The following is a 21,990-nucleotide window of genomic DNA, read 5'->3' on the forward strand; positions in this document are numbered from 1 at the left end:
ATGCTAAGTCTGGGATATGGGCTTCTCCTAGGTGATTGCTGCCAGCTTGGCCAGACCAGCGGGCTGCCGGGAGTGTGGAGAGATGGCAGGCACCTTTGCCCGAGATACCACTGAGGAGTCAGTTCCCACCCCTGTCCAAGTAGGGGGCACACGGTCAAAGGCAGGTGGTGAGGCTGGCACCTTCGCCCACGGCCCACCACACTGCCAGGTAAGAGACAGAACAAGGGCAGGTTTTAGCTCGGACCCAGCTGTTTCTCCAAAGAGGCAACTGAATCCAGCCTAGACTGGGTCAGAATCAACACGGGAACTTAGTTCTGCGCATTGCCACACATCTCACCTTCCACGGGGTAGAGATGTTCTCTAGCTCGCCATTAAAAACGTTACTTTCAGATCTCACAAAATTCAAGATTAGGGCATCATGGACGACAAAGAAAAAGCTAAACAGATGAATCCTTTGCCAGGTCTTGGCGCTTTCTACTCCCCTAGAGCTACAAAGTTTGGAATAACTTTTCTGGTCCTCAGTGGTGAGGTGCCAGCCAAGCTCCACAGCCAGAACAAAGGCTGAAGCACCAGGCCCTTAGATCAGACTTCCCTTTTATCCCTGAGTCAAGCAGCCACCTGGGAGGGAAGGAAAGAGGTGATCCTGGAGCCTGAGCTTTTGTTATGAAAGAACCACCTTCTAGAGAGAGGTCCCTACCCAGAACAAAAAGAGCTGAACTGCAGAAGAGGGAAGAAAGCAAAAGAAGGTCATTTAAAAAATTCAATAAATGCAGTTTATTTCTCGGATTGCCAAATTTTTTCACATTAGTGAAGCTATGGGGATCGGTCACTGTATAATCACATAATTGTTGAAACAATGGTGTACATATATACATATACTATACACTTATATACACAGATATATGTATATATGGAAAACCTTGGCTACTCAGGACCAATCCACCCAAACCTCGATGAACGAGAATTACATTGTCTTTCTAGACTTTCAGTAGAAAGAGGCAAGTGACAGCAAGGGCATTCTCTGAGGAGCTCAGATTGCCCCAACAGCCACCTCCCAGGTATGTCTTACAGCGAGCGCACATCCACCCACCTCTTTGGTCTTCTCCATCTGCATTTCTGTACAGTGAGCACTGAGGTTTAGAATGTTGACCCTGAGCAAAGCAAGGTCTTTTGTTGCCTTCAAACAATCTACTAACTAAGGCAGAAAAGCTTCTACTAACCTACTTAGGCAATTTTTTTTCCAGTAACAAAGGTTGAACCGAAACATGTTTTGCCATTCCCAAATAACCAGAATTGTGAAGCAATCAGGTCACTCCTTCCCTGAGGATTTCCCCATCAGTTAACTGAGGTTTTGCTGTACACATGTGTAGAGAGCAAGGTAGCTTGAAAAGGAATGGAATTGGACCCTGGGGTTGCCAGCCTTCCCTGATTGTCCAGTCTGAACCGTCAACCTTACAGATTTTTCAGGAAAGGAGACTCTTCTGAAACGCCCCCTCCCCATTACGTGTGCAAAGATTTGTGCAACTGCACACCATAGTGAGTGGCAGGGTCGTTGTTTCATTAATGTCATGCCCTAACCACCCACACTTCTATCCCTGTAGACCTCTACTCACAAAAATTTCCTTCCCTCCCTAGCTCTTATGGAGTCCCTTTGGTTAAGCTAGGACAGTCAAGGACAATTTCCCAAATCTGCCCAGGCTACTGATACCAGGTGCAAACCTCCAGGCCACATTCCCCCAGCATCCAGCTCCCTGGGGAGGGGGGATGGGAAACAAATGGATCAAGTAATGGCTTTTAGTGCATGGAAATGATCTTCTGTAATGGCTCAGGATGCCTTTTTCTTATCTATTGGTAAGCTCTTTCCTGCAGGCTTCCATTACACCCTGCCAGATTGACAAGATGAGCAAACTCAAGGATTCGGTGCCTCGAGATTGCACACATGCTCGTGAGAGCAGGTAGACAAGAGGAGGCTGGAGGGAGGGGGACAGAGATGCAGGCACACACACACGCAGGTGCACATGGGAGAGACAGGGAGACACCAGAGCCTTCTGCGGGCTTTCCTGTGCATGCGTTGTACCTCTGCACATGCTCACATTCCAGGAGGGTCAGAGCCTCAGAAGACAGGAGTCACATGAACACCCGGAAGAAAAGGGAATGAGAGACTGAACTAATGCCCAGAGGCCGAGGGTATTTTCTGATAATCCAAGTACTACCGTTTTCAGTCCTGAGAACAAGATTTTGAAATAGCTATTGCTAAAGAAAACAGTCACTATTTATTTTATTGCACTTTTCCTCTTTAAAAATATTCAAACACAAACTATGAGAGATGGAGCTGAGTTTGGGGGGAAGGGAAGGAGAAAGAAGGCATACGTGAACTGGATTAGTTTGATGAAGAGACCCATCCCTACTTGCAGGGGACCGCCCACCTCCACCTGCCCACCCCCCTTGCTTCTCCTGGGGAGCAGGCCTGGTCTTAAAAAGGACCGTGTTGAGGATGTGGTCACAACAGCCACTGGGATACCTCCAGAATCCAGTGCCCTGCTAGTGGGCTCAGGTTCCTCCTGATGTTCATGAGGTTAAGGTCATGAGCTCAAATCTGGCAATGGACGCTGTCAAGGCTGGGAAACCTCCACTGTGCAACCAAGGAGCACCCTGTACATTATAGCGTATGTGGAGCAGCCCGTTTGACCAGACAGCCATCTCCTAGATGAAGCCTGTGAAGGCAGTGGGCCCAGGAGAACTGGAGCCAAGGCCAGGCCCACCATTCCCACTCCTGGGTACATAATTCAAAGCGAGTGCCCCTTCCTGCCACCCTCATATGCAAGTTACAAATTGTCCTTGAGGAATAGTCAGCCCTCATCTCTATTCTCCAAGACTGTGTGGCAGCCCTGAACCCCTAGCTCTCACGGAGTCCCTTTGGACAGAGGGCCTTGCCATGGTATGACACCGATATTTTATGGCTGACCATCTGGGAGCTGCCCAAAGACCTTACTGCACTGGAGTGAGGAACTCAGAGAGAGCAGATAGAGCAAGCCAGTCCTGAAGTCCTTCCCACATAGGGTAGCACACGAGCACCAGGCCACAAAAGATTTCATGGGAGCACTTTCCACGCCAGATCAGGCACACTCCCTCAAGGCTCTTTTTAAAAGGCCAACCTCCTGGTGACAGTCCTATTCCACCCTCACAAGCCCAGCTGAGAGGGACAGTGGGAAGCAGAGAAGAAAGGAGAGAGTGTGTCATGTACTGCAGAAGCTTCAGGTAGTAAGAACAGAGCCTTAATTATGTCTTTAATTAAATTTTGGCTCCCGAGTTTACTCTGACATTTGACCTGCTCAGTTACCCTCTGACAACCTCTTCATCTTTTCTGGACTTTGTTCTCTTTAGCTTCCTGAGAACTCCAACTTGTTGGGAAAAGTTTGAGCCTATGGAGTCACCTCCTGAAGCTCAAGAGAAAATTGGTATCTTGACTTGGAAACACTTGAAAGGCCCAGCATGTTGTACTAAATGTGCACATTTTGGACCCACATGTCCATATTCTGCTGTGGCAGAAATGACATGAGGTTGGAGCAGTGGCCATCATGGGAGGTGGGCGGAACAGGCTGGGACACTTGGTGCCCGGCCCTGCTTTAGCTGCTAACTTCCACTGGAGGTGACATCTTTGCCAAACACACCCAGCTCTCAGCCAAGCCTACTAGCTTCATGGTAATCCAAAACAGTGAGCAATCTCACAAAGCATTTAAATCTGGCCCGAGAATGTGGATAAAGATCAGCTGCTCTAAAAACTTGCTTGTTTAGCATTATACTTGTGTCCGTAATCACGTTTTACTTAAGCTGAACTGGTGTGAGTTTCTTCAAGGTACAATGATTGAATGGGAGGCAGGGTTCCAGGTGGAGCCCCTTGCAAGGCAGAGGTGTAAGCCTAGAATCGACCACCCATAGTGGGGACTCAGGTGTTGACCCCACTGGGCTTATTCTTAAGAACAAGTGATATGCTACATGCAAGTACAGGGACGAGTTTGTCCATGGTCTGGACTTTCTGACCCAGCCCCCAACAGAGCTGCTGGGGATGGAGGGGCAATAAGGTCTGTGGACTGAGAGAATGGTAGGGCCTTCTTCACCCCAGTTCTAGGTCCAGGATGCTGTAGTTTCTGAGCCATCACTCTTTCAAGAAAATGGGGCTGAATCCAGAGATTCCAGGAGTTGAGAGCAGGGCGCTTGAGCTCTGGGCTGTCTGGGTGGGCTGGCTTTGAAGGCAAGGGCATGGCAAGGGGGTGTGTATTAACAGGCTACCTGTGCCTGAGGTCCGTCTCTACTCTGTACATGGGTCTCTGGAGGGAGGAAGGTGAATAGGTAGAAACCCCATGAAATCCCCAGCCTTACTCAGAGATCTGCTTGACAATGGTAGCCCATCTTTAAACCTCAGGGAGAGAGTAACTTCTCTGAAATCTGGGGGAGAGAAAAGACTAGAAGAAGAGACTTCCTGAAGGATATTGAGGGGTATAGATGAAAGTTTGGGGAAGAGGATTGAATCTGATCTTTTGTTAGTGCCTTTTCAAGCTCTGGGGGGAGGGGGTAGAGGAATGGTTGTGCATTGCACGTGGATAGTGTGTGTGTGTGTTCTTGGGCGTGTGCTGTATTCTGCATGTCTTGTACGAGTGAATGCATTGTGTGTACAAAGTGAGCTTATGTATTTTGCGTATGGAAACAACAGCAGGGCATTCTTTGCATACTTGTGTCTACCTACTGTGTCCACGTAGCTTCTGTGCATTTTGTATCTTCCTTGCCAGTTGTGTCTTAGCTCACGGCTGCGTGGAGTTCTCTTGTGCATGTTCTGTGCTGAATATGCTTGTTTTGGATCTTGGTAGACCTACATACCTCCTGGGCATGCCCTTGCCATTAATTTGGCCTCTGTGTGTTTTACATGTGTGTGGCATGCTTTCTATGGGTGTATCTAATTTGTCACAGGTGTGTATACTCGGATGCCTGGGAACATTTTATAGGCCCAGGTCAAGGACACTGGGATAAGATATCAAGCCCTGGACCTAGACCTCAGGTATGGGTTGTTTTACTCTCTATTTTCCAAAGGCCTATGTCTCTCTCCCCTCCCCGTCTTGGGGATTCAGCACCACCTCCCATGCAGGAGAGGAAGAGAAGCAAAACAGCTTTGTGCTGGGCACGGGATGGCCTGCGGACCCCTGGGGATGTGGGTGACCAAGAACTAATGAGCACCCTGGGCTTAGCACCCTGAGCTGGTGCCCCACCCCCCAAGGTACCTGTAGGTGCTAGAGAGCCAACTGTGAGGCCCTAGGCGGCCCGACCACACGAGTCACTTTATTTGGGAAATTTCAGCTACTATGTTGAAAGGCGAAGCAGACCAGTGTATGAGGCAAAAACCTTCCCTCCTCAACCCATTCCAGGGACCCTTGTCCTCTACCTTTAAGCTGTGCAGTGCTCACTCACTCTCAGCTGCTCTGGGGCCAGGGAAGGACTCCTCACCCGGCCTTTGGTTCTCACGAAGTGACTCCGGGTGCCAGTTTTGTAGGGAGAGAGTTTGAGCCTGTCAATCGAAATAATGCCTCTGATTATCCAGGGGCTCTATCCCTTGGTCTTGGACTTTTCCAGGTAGAGGAGGCTCCCTTTAAGTCCAGACCTGTGAAATCGGGTCCCCAGGAGCCCTACTCGGTGGTGTCCTTCCATCTGGCTCTTCGGGATAAGAGTCATGAAAGTGACTGGTGCGGAGCCGAATGACAGTAAAAGTCAAATGAAGTGGGGCAAGATGAGGATGGAGATGATTAACATGATGGACTGTAGAGAGGAGGCCTGGGGAGAGGGGGGTGCTGGCCCAGGACAGCTGGAGCTGCGAGGGCCCTAGGGCCCTTGTGCACTCTGTAAGACAAGCTTCAGCCACGGGAAACTGAAGCTGCAGCACATGGAGGGCAGAAAGACAATTTTATCGTCTAAGAATCCATGAAGACTGGAGTATCTGAGGCAATGGCAGCAAACCCAGGCCCAGTGGGGTCACCAATGAAACACATTACCCCCCTTTAGGCCTCTTAGACCACCAACCCACCAAGCAGTGGATTTGCTTCTGTACCTAAACTCCAGAGAACGATGTTTGTGTGTGTGTGTGTATGTGTGTGCACGCATATATGCATATGCACACACAGATGTATGTGTGCATATATATACACATATATGTATATATATATACACTAGTGCACATAGTCAAACACATGCATAAATTGCCCTGTGTCAAAAATATTGCATAAGCTTATACAAGGTTCAAATGCAATTTTTTTCTATAGCTAGCTAGGTAGAGGAACTCGTGTAAGACATACTCGATATATATTTATATACACTGGATCCACCGATTTTGCCTGTCCTCTGGACCAGATGCCTGGTCAGCTGTACAGTCATGTGCATGACTGGGTTAATTTCTAAGGTGCAGTCATGTGAGGTGTTTAGATGCTACTTTCCCTGTTCACTCTCCTGGCTTTGCAGAGGTCTGTGCCCCCATGTGGAAGACCAGGGATTGGGGGGAGGGGGCGGTGGCTGGAGGGCCAGAGTCTTGGTTCCCCATTTCAAATAGTCAATCTATTTTTTTCTCCTGATTGAGGGCTTTTTCCTTCTGATAGGGGGAATAAAACCCTAGTTCAATGCCATTCCAAGGCTATTAATACTCTAAATATGAATACTGTGTAGGCTACTGAGAAAAATAGGTTATCTCCTGTGTTTTAAATATTGAGATTCATGCAACAAACACCCATGCAGCTCTATCGCATCACTGGCACGTTTCACTGCAACGTCAGTGTGGCTGGACCACAGCACTAGGAAAGCAGATGTCTGCAAACTCCAGTGTAACGAAAAAATCAGACGTGTTTTGTGACCCTGCAGCCTGCAGGAATGGTAGAATCTGAAGCTGAGAGGTCCCTTGGTTGGTTAGCTTCTCCCCACAGGCCTAAGGGAGCAAATGTGAAACTTGACAACTCACATTCGGTCCTACTAACTGTCCCTCCCCTGGGCTTCCCTCACATTGACACTGCAGAGAAAAAACCAAATGCAGCATTTTCCGTTATGAAACACAAGCCTCCGGAGTATCTACTTGGCAACTGCAATTCACAAACCCTAGCCTGTGACACAGAAAGTAATTTCAACACACAGGACTGTGTGTTCTTGTCAATGCAAAAAAATGGGGATGACCTTTTGAATCATTACCAGAACTTTAAAGTTAAGCCACCATGGTTTTCCTCTGTGAAAGGTAGTGGGGGAGGGGGTGGGTTCAAATGGGGTATTGGAGGCGGGACGCATCTTCTGGGTGCTGTGCGTGTTTAATTAGGAAGGATGTGGCAGGGTAGGTATTTGATGTGAGGTGGCCTCAATGTGTCTTTCTGAAAGCCTGGCTCCATAGGTGACGCCCATCTTTGGAAACCCATAAGCCCGGTGATGATTTGCATGAAAGCCATGGATAGATATTCTGTGTTCTAAATCAAAAATCAAAAGATCAAAAGTCACTTGCACGACTATTGCTTTCCATGCAGAACCAGAGACACACTGTAGAACACACTGACTACAATGCAGGCTATTATGCAATGTCTGCATTAGTTCCATTGAGCTGTGAGCATGTGAGTAGGTTTCAGTCAGACATCAGTTAACATTTTGGTAATATTCACATAGTTTGTATTAGCCAAAGTGCAGTTGGCTGTTTTCAAGTTTTCCTCTCTAAAGTCCTCATTACTGTTGTTTACCCCCTCCTGGATCTCCATGTAATCAGACTTACTAATTGTAGAGGCACTTCTACTTTTCTTTAGGTCGGGGGAGGATGGGATCTTTGGACAGCTCGTCACTTGCAAGTACTGGGCCTGCTCCTCTCCCTCTGTCTCACGGTGGTAGAAGTAGTTGAAATTGGACACAATGACGGGGACCGGTAAGGCAATGGTTAACACACCTGCAATTGCACACAGGGAACCCACGATCTTTCCCCCAATGGTAGTCGGAACCATGTCTCCATAGCCTACAGTTGTCATGGAGACGACTGCCCACCAGAAGGCATCCGGGATGCTGGGGAACTGGGACTCTCGCTCATCGGCCTCTGCGAAATAGACAGCACTAGAGAAAAGAATGACCCCGATGAAGAGGAAGAATATCAGGAGGCCCAACTCTCTCATGCTGGCTTTGAGGGTCTGACCTAGAATCTGGAGACCTTTGGAGTGTCTGGACAGCTTGAAAATCCGAAAGACTCTTACCAACCGGATGACACGGAGGATGGCCAGTGACATGGCCTGCTGGCCCTGCTGGGCATCCTCCGGCTTCTCCGCCAGCTCGGTCCCCAGGGTGATGAAGTAGGGGATGATGGCCACAATGTCAATGATGTTCATGATGTTGGTGAAGAAGCCGGCTTTGCTGGGGCAGGCGAAGAATCTCACCAAGAACTCAAAGGAGAACCAGATGATGCAGAGGGTCTCTACGATGAAGAAAGGGTCGGTGAAGGACGTGGACTGCTGGTACCCGATGGTGCTGTTGGAATAGGTGTGGAAGGTCACCCCACCACCGTGCATGTCTTCATTCTCATCCCGGAATATGGGCAGCGTCTCCAGGCAGAAGCTGACGATGGAGATCAAGATGACCATGACCGACACAATCGCTATAATCCTGGCAGGCCCTGAGCTCTCCGGGTATTCAAAGAGAAGCCACACCTGTCTCTGGAACTCATTTTCGGGCAGAGGACGCTCTTCCTCTTTGATGTAGCCTTCGTCTTCTCGAAACATCTCCATCGCTTCTTCCCCCAGCTCGTAAAACCGAATTTCTTCAGAGAATATATCTAAGGGCACATTCACGGGGCGCCTCAACCGGCCCCCGGACTGGTAGTAGTACAAAATGGCATCAAAGCTGGGGCGGTTCCGATCGAAAAAGTACTCATTTCGGAGGGGGTCAAAGTATCTCATCCGCTTCTTGGGGTCCCCTAAGAGGGTCTCTGGAAACTGGGCTAAGGTCTTTAGCTGGGTCTCGAACCGCAGCCCCGAGATGTTGATCACTACCCGCTCACAGCACTCGTGGTCGGCCTCGGGGTCATAGGTGTCCTGCGGGTGCCCTGGGAGGGCAGCGGCCTCGTCTGTTGGGTCTCCGGTGGCCACTGTCATAATTGGGGCTGAGAGAAGCGCCTCACGCTATGCCTTCCAGCTGCCTGGTGGCAGGGAGTTCAGGGTGCAGCTAGCCTTCCCGGGAAACACAGAAGCATTGGCCCGGGCTCTGGCAGGAGAGCCCGCAGGGCTCCCTGAGAGCCGGAGAGACAGCCTCGCTCGGCTGAAAGACAGAGGCAGTTAAGGACATGAGACCACTCGGCCACAGCAACCGGACCTGGGCGGCCGCTTTTTGTCTCTCAGCCAAGAAGCGTGGTCGCCACCACCGTCATCAAAGAGCAGGGCTTACTTTCACCTCTAACCTGGCTGGGGATCCGAGGGGAGCAAGTGGTTGTCTCCCAGGAAAGCTACGGGATGCCCTGCACTGGCGAAAGGTGGCTGGTAGGGGCCCCCTCTCGTGGCCCAGGCTGCGTGGAGATACTGCAGACTAGAGGCGAGGAGAGAGCCCTCTCCCGGGCAGTGGGCTACTTAATGCCTTGCAGGTACCTGCACCCTGGAAAGTATTCACTGAGGCAGATCTCGGGCTTGGGTCTTCCTCATTGTCCCCACCCTGGGACTCTACACAGAGCTGTTATTAAATAATAGATCGATTTACCTGGCAAGGCAGGGATCTGAAGCTCTCTTCCTTGCAGAGCTGATCAGAGACTGCGGGAGTCCTAGATGCACAAACAGGCAGCCCGACTCTCCATCACGTCTTCACACTCGAGCTAGAAATAATGGTGAGTCATTCTGGGCAGGAGGGCAGGCTCCGGGTCCTGGAGGTGAGTTCCAGGGCTGGGCTGGGCTCCACGGCCAGTGGGGTGCCTGGTCAGGGCTACACAGGACTTGATGACAACCGAGCTTCAGTCTGGAGCCTTTGGAAAGAAGAAGGCAAGATGCAAAGCTCAGCAAAAGCCAGAGTCCTCCTGGCTGTCCTCAGGAGGTGTGACATTGCCTGGAAATACCAGCAGCAAGGTGCAACCAGGGCTTTGGGGCAGCTGGTGCTAAGACAAGGAGAGCTCTGGTCTCTTGGCTCCCATGCCCACCTTTCACCCTGGTGTCACACCTGAGCTCTAGCCCTCATTCTCTGCACTCCTCTGGGCAGGCTTCCATCAGCTGGAAGCATTTTCTCCCAGGGAACAAGCCTTTGGGCTTGGCTGGGCCTGTCTCCTCCAGGGGCCTCCCTGGGCTGAGCCCAGTCCCCTGCTGGTCCTCAGCAGCCACTGGGAGGGACTCTGGGCAAAGCTTCCCCACCCCCAGGACTGGATCCAGCTTCTCCCAAGGGGAGGGCATGTGTCGCTGCAGCCTGTCTGCAAGCTCTGACCTCCGCGGGGTCCGGGGAGACCCTCCCCCGTCCCAACGGCGCGGGCTACCTCAGACCTCAGCTTGGGTGACTCCCCCCCACAGAAAGGTCGACTCTGCAAAGCTGGCTACCTTGGTCCTAGGACTTACTATCCCTCGGGGGTTCCGAGGCGGCAGGCCTTTCTCCGAAGGGGGTGGCATTTGAGCCGGGCGGGCGCTCGACCACCGATTTCTCCCCAAGAGAAAATCCCTCACATCTACCCGGCGGGGAGCGCAGAACAAACGCTCAGCCAGGCTGGCTGCGCGGCGGCTTGGCAGCCGCAAGAGGGGGAGCCTGGAGGAAGCCGGCTTCCGGCTGGCCGCCTGCCGGCCCAATCCCGCCGGCCCCGGGCTGGGGAGGGGTCCGGGCCCTCTCCCCAGCGCCCCGGGCCCGGGCCGGGATTCCGCGGGGCGCGCTCGCCGCGGGCGCACCAGACCCGCCAGCTGGCGGCGGAGCCCGGCGCTCGCTGAACCCCCTCCAGCCCCGCCTGGTGCGCGGTGGTTGCGGGCCCCGGGGCGGCCGGCTCCCCTGCCTCTGGGCTCCCCCCAGGAGCTCGCCGGGGCTGCATCCCCACCCGAAAAGGCAGGAGGCTGAGCTCTGGGGGTGAGGAGCAGCCGCTGCCCGGGTGCCAGCTTCCTCCTAGCGCGCGGGGCCGCGGCGGGGAGCGGAGAAGCCCGGGTCTGCGGCAACGCCGCTTGCATTCCGGGCGGAGAGGGGGTGCAGCCCGGCCGCCCCAAGTGGCTCGGGTCCTGGCCGCCGGCGCTCCTGACCAGGCTCGCCTGTGCAGCCGTGCGCCCTCTTCCCAGCCCCTCCAGCTCCCTCGCGCCCCGCGCGCGCGCCCGGCAGTCCAGGGGGTCCCCGAGCCCATTCCCTGCCCTCTCCTGCCCCGGGGCGCCGGACCGCGCGCCCGTGCCCGGCCTCAGCCCGAGCCCAGCGCGCTGCAGCCGCGCAGCCCGCAGCCCTGCCGGGCGCAGCAGCCCGCGCCGCCCCGCGCCCCGCACCGATTTACCCGTCCGGATGGGCGCCCGGAGCCTCCATGTTTCGGGGTGACCGCAAGCGCCGGCGGAGCCGCGGCGGGCGGCGGGGTGCGGGGTGCGGGCGGCCAGCCGGGAGCCGGCTCTGCAGTCCCGCGGGCGGCGCGTACCCAGCGCCCGGCCGCCGCCCGCAGCCGCACCGCGCCACGCAGCGCCGCACCTGCCCGGCGCGAGCTCCAATTAAAGGGGCCGGCGGGGGCCGGAGCCGGGGGCGCGCGCCGCCGCCGGGCTGGCCGCCGAGCTGCGCCCCCGGGGCCCGGCCTTCCCCCCCCGGAGGAAAACACCCGCTTTTGTTTGTTTGTTGGTTGGTTGGACAGAACCCAACTTACTAACCCGAGCGCCGTGCAGAACTCAGCTGGGTGCTCCCGGGCCGGGGCAGCGAGACCTGGGGAGCTGGAGGGGGGCAGAAGTTGCGCGGTCTGGAGAGGCTCCTGCCAGCATAATGAAGTAGGCGAGGAAAACACAATCAATAGCTGCTATCCCAGGCCAGGGGAGGGATGCAGACCCGGGAGGGGAGCTGCTGTTAGAACACTGCTGCCAGACAGATCTGCAGACCCCCGTTTTGCCCTCTTGGCCAGCTCGCCCTCTCTTGCGGGTTTGTTCCCCACCTCCCTCTTACCAGGCGACGCTCTGGTTTCGCAGGGGAATGCAGCAGGTGCGGGGCCGCAGTGTGGCAGAAATTCGCTACTGCTGTCACCCCCACCGGGAGGAGCCGCAGGAGCAGGCAGAGCTGCAGAGCCGGCCTTGGCGACTCCCTCCCCCCAGGGCAGGCTGGAAGGCTAGGACACTTGCAGCTGCCCTAGTAAGGACCACTACACACAAAACACATCCCTCAGAGGTCGCAGAGAGCCAGCGGGCCCACAGGCTCTGAGACTGGCAGTGCAGCTCCCAGCACCGTGGGGAAGGCTGGAAGAGAATGCCCTTTGCTTTTGGAAGAATGTAGGCAGTCCTCTGCCCACATGGTGCATCCGACAGTGTCCACAGAGCTCTTGGGAGCTTCAGGGCAGCACCAAACCCTGTTCTCCAGTTTCCTGGCAGAATCTCTGTCCCAGTGACTTCTTGAGGTCAAACTGAGGCAGACACCATGCTCTGGGTGCAGAGGGGCCCTAGACCGGGGAAAGGTTCCTGCTGGGCCTCCCCTGCTCAGGGAACCCTTCTCTTTAGACTTGGCAGCCCCGAGAGCCCACAGGTCCAGCTCTGTGGGATTTTGCTACGTCATCTGCAAGATGTGGTTTAAGACTGAGGTCTACCCAGAGCTGCAAGGGGTGGTCTGGGGGTGCAGAGACCTCAGTGAGCTCTTGGCAGGACACCTGACTATAGGCAGGGCTAGTTTGGTTTGGGGCCCCTGGAAACCAGGCTGTCAATGTCTCAATTAGAGTATGGCCTTGGGGTTTTGGGACTTAAATCCCTGCCAGTTATCAGGTAAATGAACTGAGGGCTCCAGACCTGGGTGTCCTCACCTGTAGACTGAGGATCCCTCCCAGGAGGCTGTAGGTGTGAGATTGTTTATGAGAATTTGGCAACCAGGGTTTCTCCACTCTGCTTCCCTTCGAAGCCATCACTGACGGCCTCCAACTCTGACTCTGACTCTGGCTGCTTCTCTAGGTGTCCAGTCACCAGGTCTTATTGCAGTATTCTTTCTGTACCCCCCCCATGTGCCCCGCCCCTCACTGTCCTGGAGGAGGGCTCAATTATGGCCACTTTTGCACTAACCTGTCTCCAGAATCCTGCTCCACGTTCCTACTAGATGTCTCCCCAGCCCAGCGACACAGGCTGTTTCTCCTTCTTACCACATCAAATCCTTAACTCAAGTGCAATTGTCTTCTCCATTTGATCATGTCTGTATATGTGTATTTTTGGCTTCCTTTGTTAAAACAAAAGCCATGGACAGAGAAAAGCTCATGAGGGGGCATTAATAATCGTGCTAATGGCTGACATGTGCTTATCATGTGTCAGATGCTGTGCTAAGCACCTGTAGCCCAGAGGGACATTTAATCTTCACAGCTGTGGGTAGCAGTTTTTACATCAGTGCCACGTTATGGAAAAGGAAACTGAGGCAGAGAGCAGAGAAGCCACCTGCCCAAAGTCACCACGTGGTGGCTCTGACACGTGAACCCCCATACCCTAACCCACATGCCACACTGCTCAGGTAAAAGGGGCAGCCCCCAAATTTCATCTCCCTCTTAGGGACCTTTCTCTGATCGCTGCCACATCGCCTGATTGACCGCAGAGCTATGTCATCCAACCTGCCCTCTTTGAAGCCTGATCTAAAAGTGAGTAACACCCAAAAGGAAATTAACTAAAGAAGGAAAGGGAAAAAAAAAGACACATAACAGTTGCTTGGGAACGCGGGTTTGGCTTCCGCCCTGAAGGGTATCTCTGGGATTGGCAGTGCTGTGTGAGAAAAGCGCCCGGGCCCAATTCCGAGCTCCGACACGCGCTGCCTGTGTGAATCTGAGTAGTTTATTTCCACTCGCTCAGCCTGCCTGCTGTCAAGTGGGACTGCAAAATGGCTCCAGAGGGTGGAAAGGATTAAATGAGTTACAAAGAGTGGGCAGCCAGCTAGGTTCACCTAGTTAATCATAGTTAGCTTGCTTCTAGAGACCTGGTCTCCCTCAAAATGTCCACATAAGTTTTCTTACAATATGTCCAGAATAGATCTTTTTCCAATATGTGTCATCTGGGCATGGGGAACTAAGATCAGTCGAGGCCTATGGGCTTCAGGAGAAACTGAGGCCTGCAACTATTAGAAAGGAGGACTTAAGGAGGGTCCACACCCACCTTAAAAGAATAGGTTTGGGGGGCCTCCCCTGGTGGCACAGCGGTTGAGCACTGGGCTGCGAAGCTGCCCCTGCCTGCTGCCTCTGCAGCACTGGTTCGATCCGGTTTGATCCCCAGCCACTGGGGAGGATCCCACATGGCGCGTAGACCTCTCCTGCCACACCCGCTGCTCCCTTCACCAGTGTATTTCATCAGTCTGCCTGTTCTGCTCCCTGCTCTGGCTCTAATGAATTCTCTCACCTTCCTGCGCTTCTGACTGTACCCAGTGCTTGTATAAATAAATAAATTAATCTTGAAAAAAAAAAAAAAAGAATCGGTTTAGGGACATCTCCAGAAATGATCCTTTTATCTGAGAAAATTATCTTAAGGCAGGGAAACATCTAGAGACAACATTTTGTTCTATAAAGTCATCCCCTCCAAGTCATGTGAGACTCCGCCTTTCTCCCCGACACCCCAGGCCCCCACACGGTCCTTGGCTGAGGATAGAAACCCCTGCTTCGCCCCATTTACTTTCAAACATCCTGCCATGTAGATGCTCCATATATATTAATTAAATTCCGTCTTTCCCCCAATTAATTTGCCTGTTATTAATTTGTTTGCTGAGGAGAACTGAGAGGGTGGGGGATTTCCCCTGCACCCTGACACTTTCCAAACCTATATTGGCCAACTTTTCCTTTTTTAGCCAAACAACTAGCAGTCGTGCAGTTGACATTGACCCCTGCGCTTCCCTAAGAGACTCTCCCCTCAGACTCACCCCCAGCAGCCACAGGTGCCCCCTGAAGTACAGCCCCCCACCCCTTGTCACTTACCTCTTAGCTCCTTCTTGGCTCCCTATTGCTGTGATACAACCTATATTTCCTACCAGGCAAGCAAGGGGTGGGGTTCCCTCGTTTGCGACTATTAGAAGGGAGGACTTAAGGAGGGTCCACACCCACATCTCCCTCCTCCAAGGCAGCACAGGTACAGGAGGGAGGGCCTCTTCATTCTTCTCCCCAAATTTGACATGGATTGGAGACTACCTGAGCTCTCAGCTGGCGCTCACAAGTGGCCAGCCTGCCTTCCTTCCTCCTTCCTCGTGACCCCCACCTCTGCTGACCTTTTGTTCCCCCACTAACTCGCCTGCCCGCAGGTAGCAGGGCCCGGGTGCCCGGAGCTGGAGCCAGCACTCAGGGCTGTCAGCTTTCCAAAGGTCTTTTGATTTAATCCTCGCAACCACCCAGTGGGAGAGCTACCAGACTCTCTATTTGACAGATGAAGACACAGCGCAGAGAGGACAGGTCGCTGTCCAGGGTGATTCTGCCCGCGGAGTAGTGACTCTGGGACCCAACTCAAGACTGTCTGACTCCACAAATCACCCCATTCTCTGGTCCACTTCCACTTTTAGTTGGGTGCCAGGCCTCTCGGCTCAGTGCTTAGGAACATGGATTCCATCCAGCAGAACTTGCTGATCCTTGGGGCAGATACACTGGTCCTGCGGAGGCTGCCTGACCTGACAGGGGCTCTGTTTTCTAATACAGGGGTTCGGTGCTGGTGGTGACTCAGTGTTCACACAGATGGAGTAGACACAGTGGTGTGGGATCAGGCCTAAAGGCTCCGCTCTGTGCCCTTCCTGGAGCAGCTGCAGGGCCCGCCTAGCAGCCCTCACTCTGGCTCAGACTCCAGGCAGAGAGTTTAACTGGGTGTTAGGCTGAGCACTAGTCTTAGTCTGCCTGCTGTGTGGCCAAAGGTCACTTGCTTAACCTTTCTGTGCAGCAATTTCTTGTAAAATAGGAAGGATGCCCTGCACACACAACCCCCCCCAAACCCCACCTCCGCCCCGCACACCCCTGGCTTCGTAGGTTTTATAGTAAGGTTCTTCAGCAGCTCCTCCTTCCTGGGCACTGCTGCCCACCTCTGGCTGGGGGCGATCTGGCTCCCACCCAGGCCTCTCTCTGGAGCTGCAGCCCCATCACCCTGCTTCTCCCTCACACTCCTTTGTGGGGCGAGACTCCACCTTTTACCCAGTTGCCCAAACCAGAAACCGGGGAGTGCTTATCAGCTCTCTTTGCTTCCTTCCCTCACCTCCCCACTGACACCCCTTCTTCCAACCAATAACTTGCCCTTGGCAATGCTGGCTTTTCTGATTCCTGCTTCCTCCCCGGCTACCCTGGTGTAAGCCTCCAGCAGGCATGGCCCCTGGGCTGCTCCCTGGACTTCAGACTAGCCCCGTGGACTCACCCCCAGATGCCATATCATCCTCCTGAAGTGCACACCCCACCGTGTCACTTGCCTCTTAACTCCTCCTTGGCTCCCTATTGCTGTGATACAACCTGCATTTCCTACCAGGCAAGCAAAACCCTTCACGATATGATGTTCCCAGCTGTCTCTGCCTCTGTCCCCATCCTAGAGGTCACCCCTTTTCTCATGCTCAACTCATCATATCCTTCTTGAAAACTGTCTGGGCCCTCTTCCTGGCCTCTACCCACCAGTTCCCTGGGGGCTCGCTGCCCAGCACACACCCTCCCCAAGTCAAGTTCTTGGGGCCTACCTATGTCCTCCTGCTGTTTCCCAGGAGACAGGGAACATCCTGAGGCCCAGGACATATCTATTCTGCCTGTGTCACCATGTCTGGTCCAGAGCAGCTGCCCCAGGTGTCTGTGACCCAGTGAAGGCTGGCAGATGTCGGGGCTCTGTGGTACCCCACAGCTTAGCCATCCCTGCTGCCTTTATGCCCCTAGACTTGGCATCTCTGCAGGGCCTTTGCTTCTGAAAACTCTGAGTTGCCCCTGAGCCAGACAGAGGGGTGCTATTCTGGATGAGGACAAAGCTGAGAATGGCCAGTGGAGGGAGAACGGGCCTTCCACCAGCCGCCAGCAGGAGGCAGCACACAAGCTTGATTACCTGGCACCCTGTGGGCTGGCCTTGACCATGTCCATTTGTACTCATGCTTTAAACTCTGGAAGAACTCCTAAGGCCTCTGACTCAGGCTCTTCCAGCTTCTGCCCACACGTTTTCAGGGGCCTGGACTCGTTGCCATGGGCCGTTCCCATTTTGGATAGAGCTAACTTCTTGACTGCATTTGGTGATCTGGAATCATCCTCCCTGGAGCCGCCTCCCTTCAGGGGTTTTCAGTCCACCTGTGGCTGCAAAGCACAGTTCTGCTCCCTCCCCCAACATACCAGCGCTTCTCAGAGTGACCAGGAGCCCTTGGCTCTCTTTTTCAAAGTCATCATCCTCAAACCTTCGACTCTTCCTAGTATGCGGTGGCTTAGGGCCTTGCATCGTCCTGCCATTCTCTGAAAATGACTCACTTTTAAGTGTGCTTCACACAAAGGTCCCCAGAAGAAAGCACTCGACCCAGATGTGACCCAATCAACCCAATGTGGGGGCCCTGTCATTGTTCCTGGCCCACAAAAGCAGCCTACTTAGCACACACAGACTCCTTGGTGCTCACCCCAAGGCTGGTTTGCCTGGGCCTCTTTGCTACTGTGACCCCATGTCCTCTCTCCTCTTCACTGCCTTTGGCCAGTAGAGAGGGAAGAGACAGGGAATTGGCACATGGGAAGCAACTTGAGATCACGGAAAGATGGCTGACCCGGCAGTTCCAGTCACAGCTCTGCACTACCTGGGTGACCTTGAGGCCTTGACCTTGTTGGTTACTTCCCTTCTTTTTTCAGCTTCCCCTCTGTAAAATGGCCACCTGCCCTTCTTGTTCTATGATTAGTTCTCCGACGTACCCCAGCTAAGGAATTGGAGCCCTAGGCTGACAATGGAGGTATTGTCATTTCATCTCCTGTTGTGTCACAAATGCTCCTACTGTAGCTGTTTTACTGAGTTCAGGACGGTTGCGTGACTGCTCAAGGATGAATGGCTCTGGTAAGTGACAGAGCTGGGACTCAAGCCTGGGCCTCTTCAATCCCAAGTCAGCTACGCCCCCATCACATCTCACTATATAAAAAGGAAAGAGGGAATTTTGGAGATGCCAAATCACTCTGAAAATGAGTCCTGAAAAATTCCAAGCGGTGCAGGCCTGCTGCCCAGTGCATCCTGATGATGCTCTGAGTGTGACAAGGGCCAGCGTAAAGGGGACTTGGAGCCCTCAGCTCTGAGGCTGACAGAGAGAAGATGGCCAGGACGATGTGGGGGACTGGCAGACTCCATGAGGCACCTGATGGACCCAGGAGCCCAAAGGGCACCTTTGAGACCAGGGCAGGGCCCCCACAGTCACATACCGGGTAAGCGCGTCCTCTCCCCCTATGCCAAGGGAGCAAGTTGGATGTATGAAAGGTTGCATAGAAGAGAATCAAAGGCAAATGTGTCACCTGGCCTGATTCCTGGTTTGAAGCGGCAGCGTGGCCTTGTCCAGGGAATGCAGATCTGGGGTTCAGGATGGCACAGCCTCTCTGCCAGCCTTTGAAGGAGGAGAGAAGGAAGATAGAGGATAGAGGAGGTGATAGAGAAGTTTTGGCAAATTTCTTGCCAAGATGCACCTGGTTGCAGAGCCAAGATACACTTGGAAAAGTGGAGGGAAGAAAATTTAAGGGTTTCAGAGATTAGGGGACCGGGGGATGGCTAGGCAGGGGATCGGCTGTCAGGAGGGTGGTTTCCCCCACCTACCTACACTCCCTCTCCAGGATCTTGGGATCTTTGCTGGCACCTGAATTTCCAGAATCATCCAACAGTGCCACCCAGTGGCAACTTGGGAGAAGTGCATGGAGGTGTCCCAAGAAGGGGAGATTGAATGGGAGTCTCTGAGCTTAGGCAGAGCTGTGATGTGAGGGTCCTCACACCCCAGCACCCCATAGGGCTTCCTCTCTTCTCTGAGCTCTGGTGCTTTCAATCCGTTGGGTTAACCTAGGACTCCCCTAACTTCATTGCCTGGAGGGCCAGGGCATGTGGAACCCGACCTGGGGCTGAGAGTGGACATGGGTGAGAAGACACAGGACAGTCTTGAGTGTGTCCATATTTGGGGTGAGGAAGGGAAGGGAAGGGAAGGGAAGAGGAGCAGCTGTGGGCAGTGGGGAGAGGGGCTGCAGAGACCCCGCTGCAATGTCCCGGGCAGACGCTGGCGCCTGGCCAGGCCTCCCTGACACCCTCACCTCCTCCTCTGGCCCTGCCACCCCTCTGAGCCCACGCCCCGCCCCTCCTGATACAGTTAACAAGTTTGTCTTTTCCCCTTCCCTTAAGATGGATGAGTTGACACCCATCGGCCTCTGTGAAGACCCCTCCCCTGACCCGTCTCTGTGCTGACACTTTCCCCCTCCCCTTGATGAAAACCAGCTGGCACCCATCCACCTCCCTGTGCAGCTGGTGCCCACTTGTCTCTGTGCAGACCCTTCTCCCTCCCCTTCGCAGACCCCTACCCATCTCCCCCTGTATAAATACCCCTGCCCACTGCCAAAGAGCAGGACGGTGGTTTTTGGGACATGAGTCTGCCGCCCTCCTCACTTGTCGACAAATAAAACCGCTTTCCTTTTCCTCAAACTCAGTTTCCTTGTATTGGCTGAGGGAAACTGAGGCCGGTGTTCGGTAACACTCCTGGCCACACTGGCCACGGCAGTGTCCCCTCCAGTGGGTCCCTGCTCAGGGTCAATATTTGTGCTACACTGGGGTCCGGACTCCTTTTTCAGGAAGAAATACTTTCTTGGTGGCACCTGTAGAGCTAAAAATGATCCTTTTCACAACCCTAGCAAAGTCTCATTAGAGTTTATCCTAAGTCACCTTGTCCACTCATCTCTTCTGCGGCATGGGCTGGGATATGGAGCTGAGACTCAGCAGCCAGACCTGGGTCGGGAAGGTTCTGAGGGGAGGTTTTGAGCAGGGTCTGCAGGTGGAAAGACTGAACTGGCAAAGGAAAAGGAGGGGCTGCGCTGGGCACTGTGCTGGCCAGGAGACGTGGAGGCCGCCTCTCTCCTGGAGCTCACATGGGGGGTGGGGGGTTGAGGCATCAGATGACTCAGGACTCACCCCAGGAAGGTAGGGTCCTGCCTGCTTCTTAAGGGGGAGCATGCTACCCCCATTCCCGTGGAAGTACAAGCCCACCCCCAGCCTCCACTGGCTTTGTCCCTCAGTTGAGGCCTGGCCTGGACAACTGGTGCTGCCCTCTGTCCTTCCTGTTTGGAAATATTACTCTGGGTGGGCTTTCCTTTGGGGGAGGCAGGGTGGGGATGAGCCCAGGAGGTTAGGAAAGAAACACAGGAGAGGGTGGAAAGGATATGAAGCCCTGCCAGGCTGTACTTAGCTTGGCAAACAGACTTCCAACAGGCAGCTGAAAGTTGGCAGGGCCAAGAGGGAAGTCTCCTTCCTAGCCCTGGCCCCCTGAATCAGGCTTTAAGTTAGCCCCAGTCCTCAACCAGCTGCTCAGGCCCAAGCCCCTGAGGTAGCCTTTGATGGACCCACCTGCAAGTCCTGCCTCTACCTTCCAAGTGCATTCTGAAGCGGAAGTCTTCCTCCTCCAGGAAGCAGTCTGGGTGCCAGGCTTTCTCCTTCCCCACGGGGCTCCCCACAGGTCTCCCTGCTTCTGCCCACACCCCCTGGATAGTCAGTCATTTTTTAAAACATGCAAATCGGGTTGTGTGCCCCCTTTATTCAAATTCCCATGGTTGTGCAACACCCTTATAAGCGAAGCCACAGTCCTCCGGTGGCCTGAAAGGCTGCACCACCCGTGCCAGGCCAGCACCTCTCTGACCTCTTTCCTAACCACCAGCCCAAGTTCACTCTGCCGGCCCGACCAGCTGCCTTCTCCCTGGCCCTCCAGCCCTCACATCCCGCAGGCACAACCCCGCAGGCACATCCCCGCAGGCACATCCCCGCAGCGGGGCCTGCCCACTGGCTGCCCTGGCACCCTGAAGACTCTTCCCCCAAGCAGCCTGGCGACTCTCTCGTCCTGCCTTTAGGGGGTCTCTGCTCACACTGGGCGCCTTAGGAGATGCCTGGCACTAGGTGGGGCAATAAATGAATGGGTGAATGATGCAGTAAATGAATGGGTGAATGATAATGCCCATTTTAACTCTGTGCCTGGCACGCGGGAAGCATTTAATAACCGGCATGTGATTACAGCCTCCTGTCTCGGCTGTGAAACCTGGCCCCCCCGCCGGGGCTCCCCTCCACCCCCCCGCCCGCCCTGGTTCTCTGTAAAGGGGCGGGACCTCCAGGCAGCAGGTGGAAATGGGCTTTGCACGAAGGGCTGACGTATGCGCCGCCCGTGGCCACCAGAGGGCGCCACACGCGCAGCGCCCGCCCACTGCGGCACCCGCAGCCCCGCAGCCTCCTCGCGTCCCCGCAAAGCGTCGGGGAGACCCGGGCGGTGGATCCGCCCAGGCCTGGGGGGCGCTCGGCAGGGGCGGTGGGTTTGGACGGGCTGGGGTCGCAGCACGGGAGAGGGCAGTGCATGCATCCTGGCCCGGGGTTCCGAGCCAGCCCATGGCTTCCTGCGCAACCACTAACCCAGCGCTTGAGGGTTTTTTAAAAAAAGAGCAGATGAGATTATGGGGGTTAACAATGTTGTCCCCATCGATTTCCCAAGCCCCCAAAGCAGCATCCCAGTCACCTGAGGCCACGTGCATAACACTGTTCCTCTCAACCCCGCATTCTGCAAATAGAGACACCCATCTTTCATGGGGTTAAGGAAGGCACCCCCCTCCCTAACAGACCCCTCCGAGCACCTTTCCACCGCTCCCCAGCCTCGCGGGACCGACTTGGGGCTCCTCTCTGCCAGCACATGCTGCTGAGGACAGAC

The 21,990-nt window shown here is 54.4% G+C and overlaps 1 protein-coding gene across 1 annotated transcript; it reads right to left on the reverse strand.

The window, feature by feature from the left end:
• Positions 1–7,561: 7,561 nt before the first annotated feature.
• KCNA2 (potassium voltage-gated channel subfamily A member 2) lies at positions 7,562–9,256 on the reverse strand. The gene has a single exon (XM_037499115.2). The coding sequence runs from the start codon at positions 9,135–9,137 to the stop codon at positions 7,638–7,640; it is 1,500 nt and encodes a 499-aa protein (XP_037355012.1). The 5' UTR covers positions 9,138–9,256; the 3' UTR covers positions 7,562–7,637.
• Between the last annotated feature and the right edge of the window lie 12,734 nt (positions 9,257–21,990).

The sequence above is a fragment of the Talpa occidentalis genome, unplaced genomic scaffold (genome assembly GCF_014898055.3).
Source record: "Talpa occidentalis isolate TD23 unplaced genomic scaffold, MPIMG_talOcc4v2.1 talOcc4.9, whole genome shotgun sequence".
In the NCBI taxonomy this organism is placed as follows: domain Eukaryota; kingdom Metazoa; phylum Chordata; class Mammalia; order Eulipotyphla; family Talpidae; genus Talpa; species Talpa occidentalis.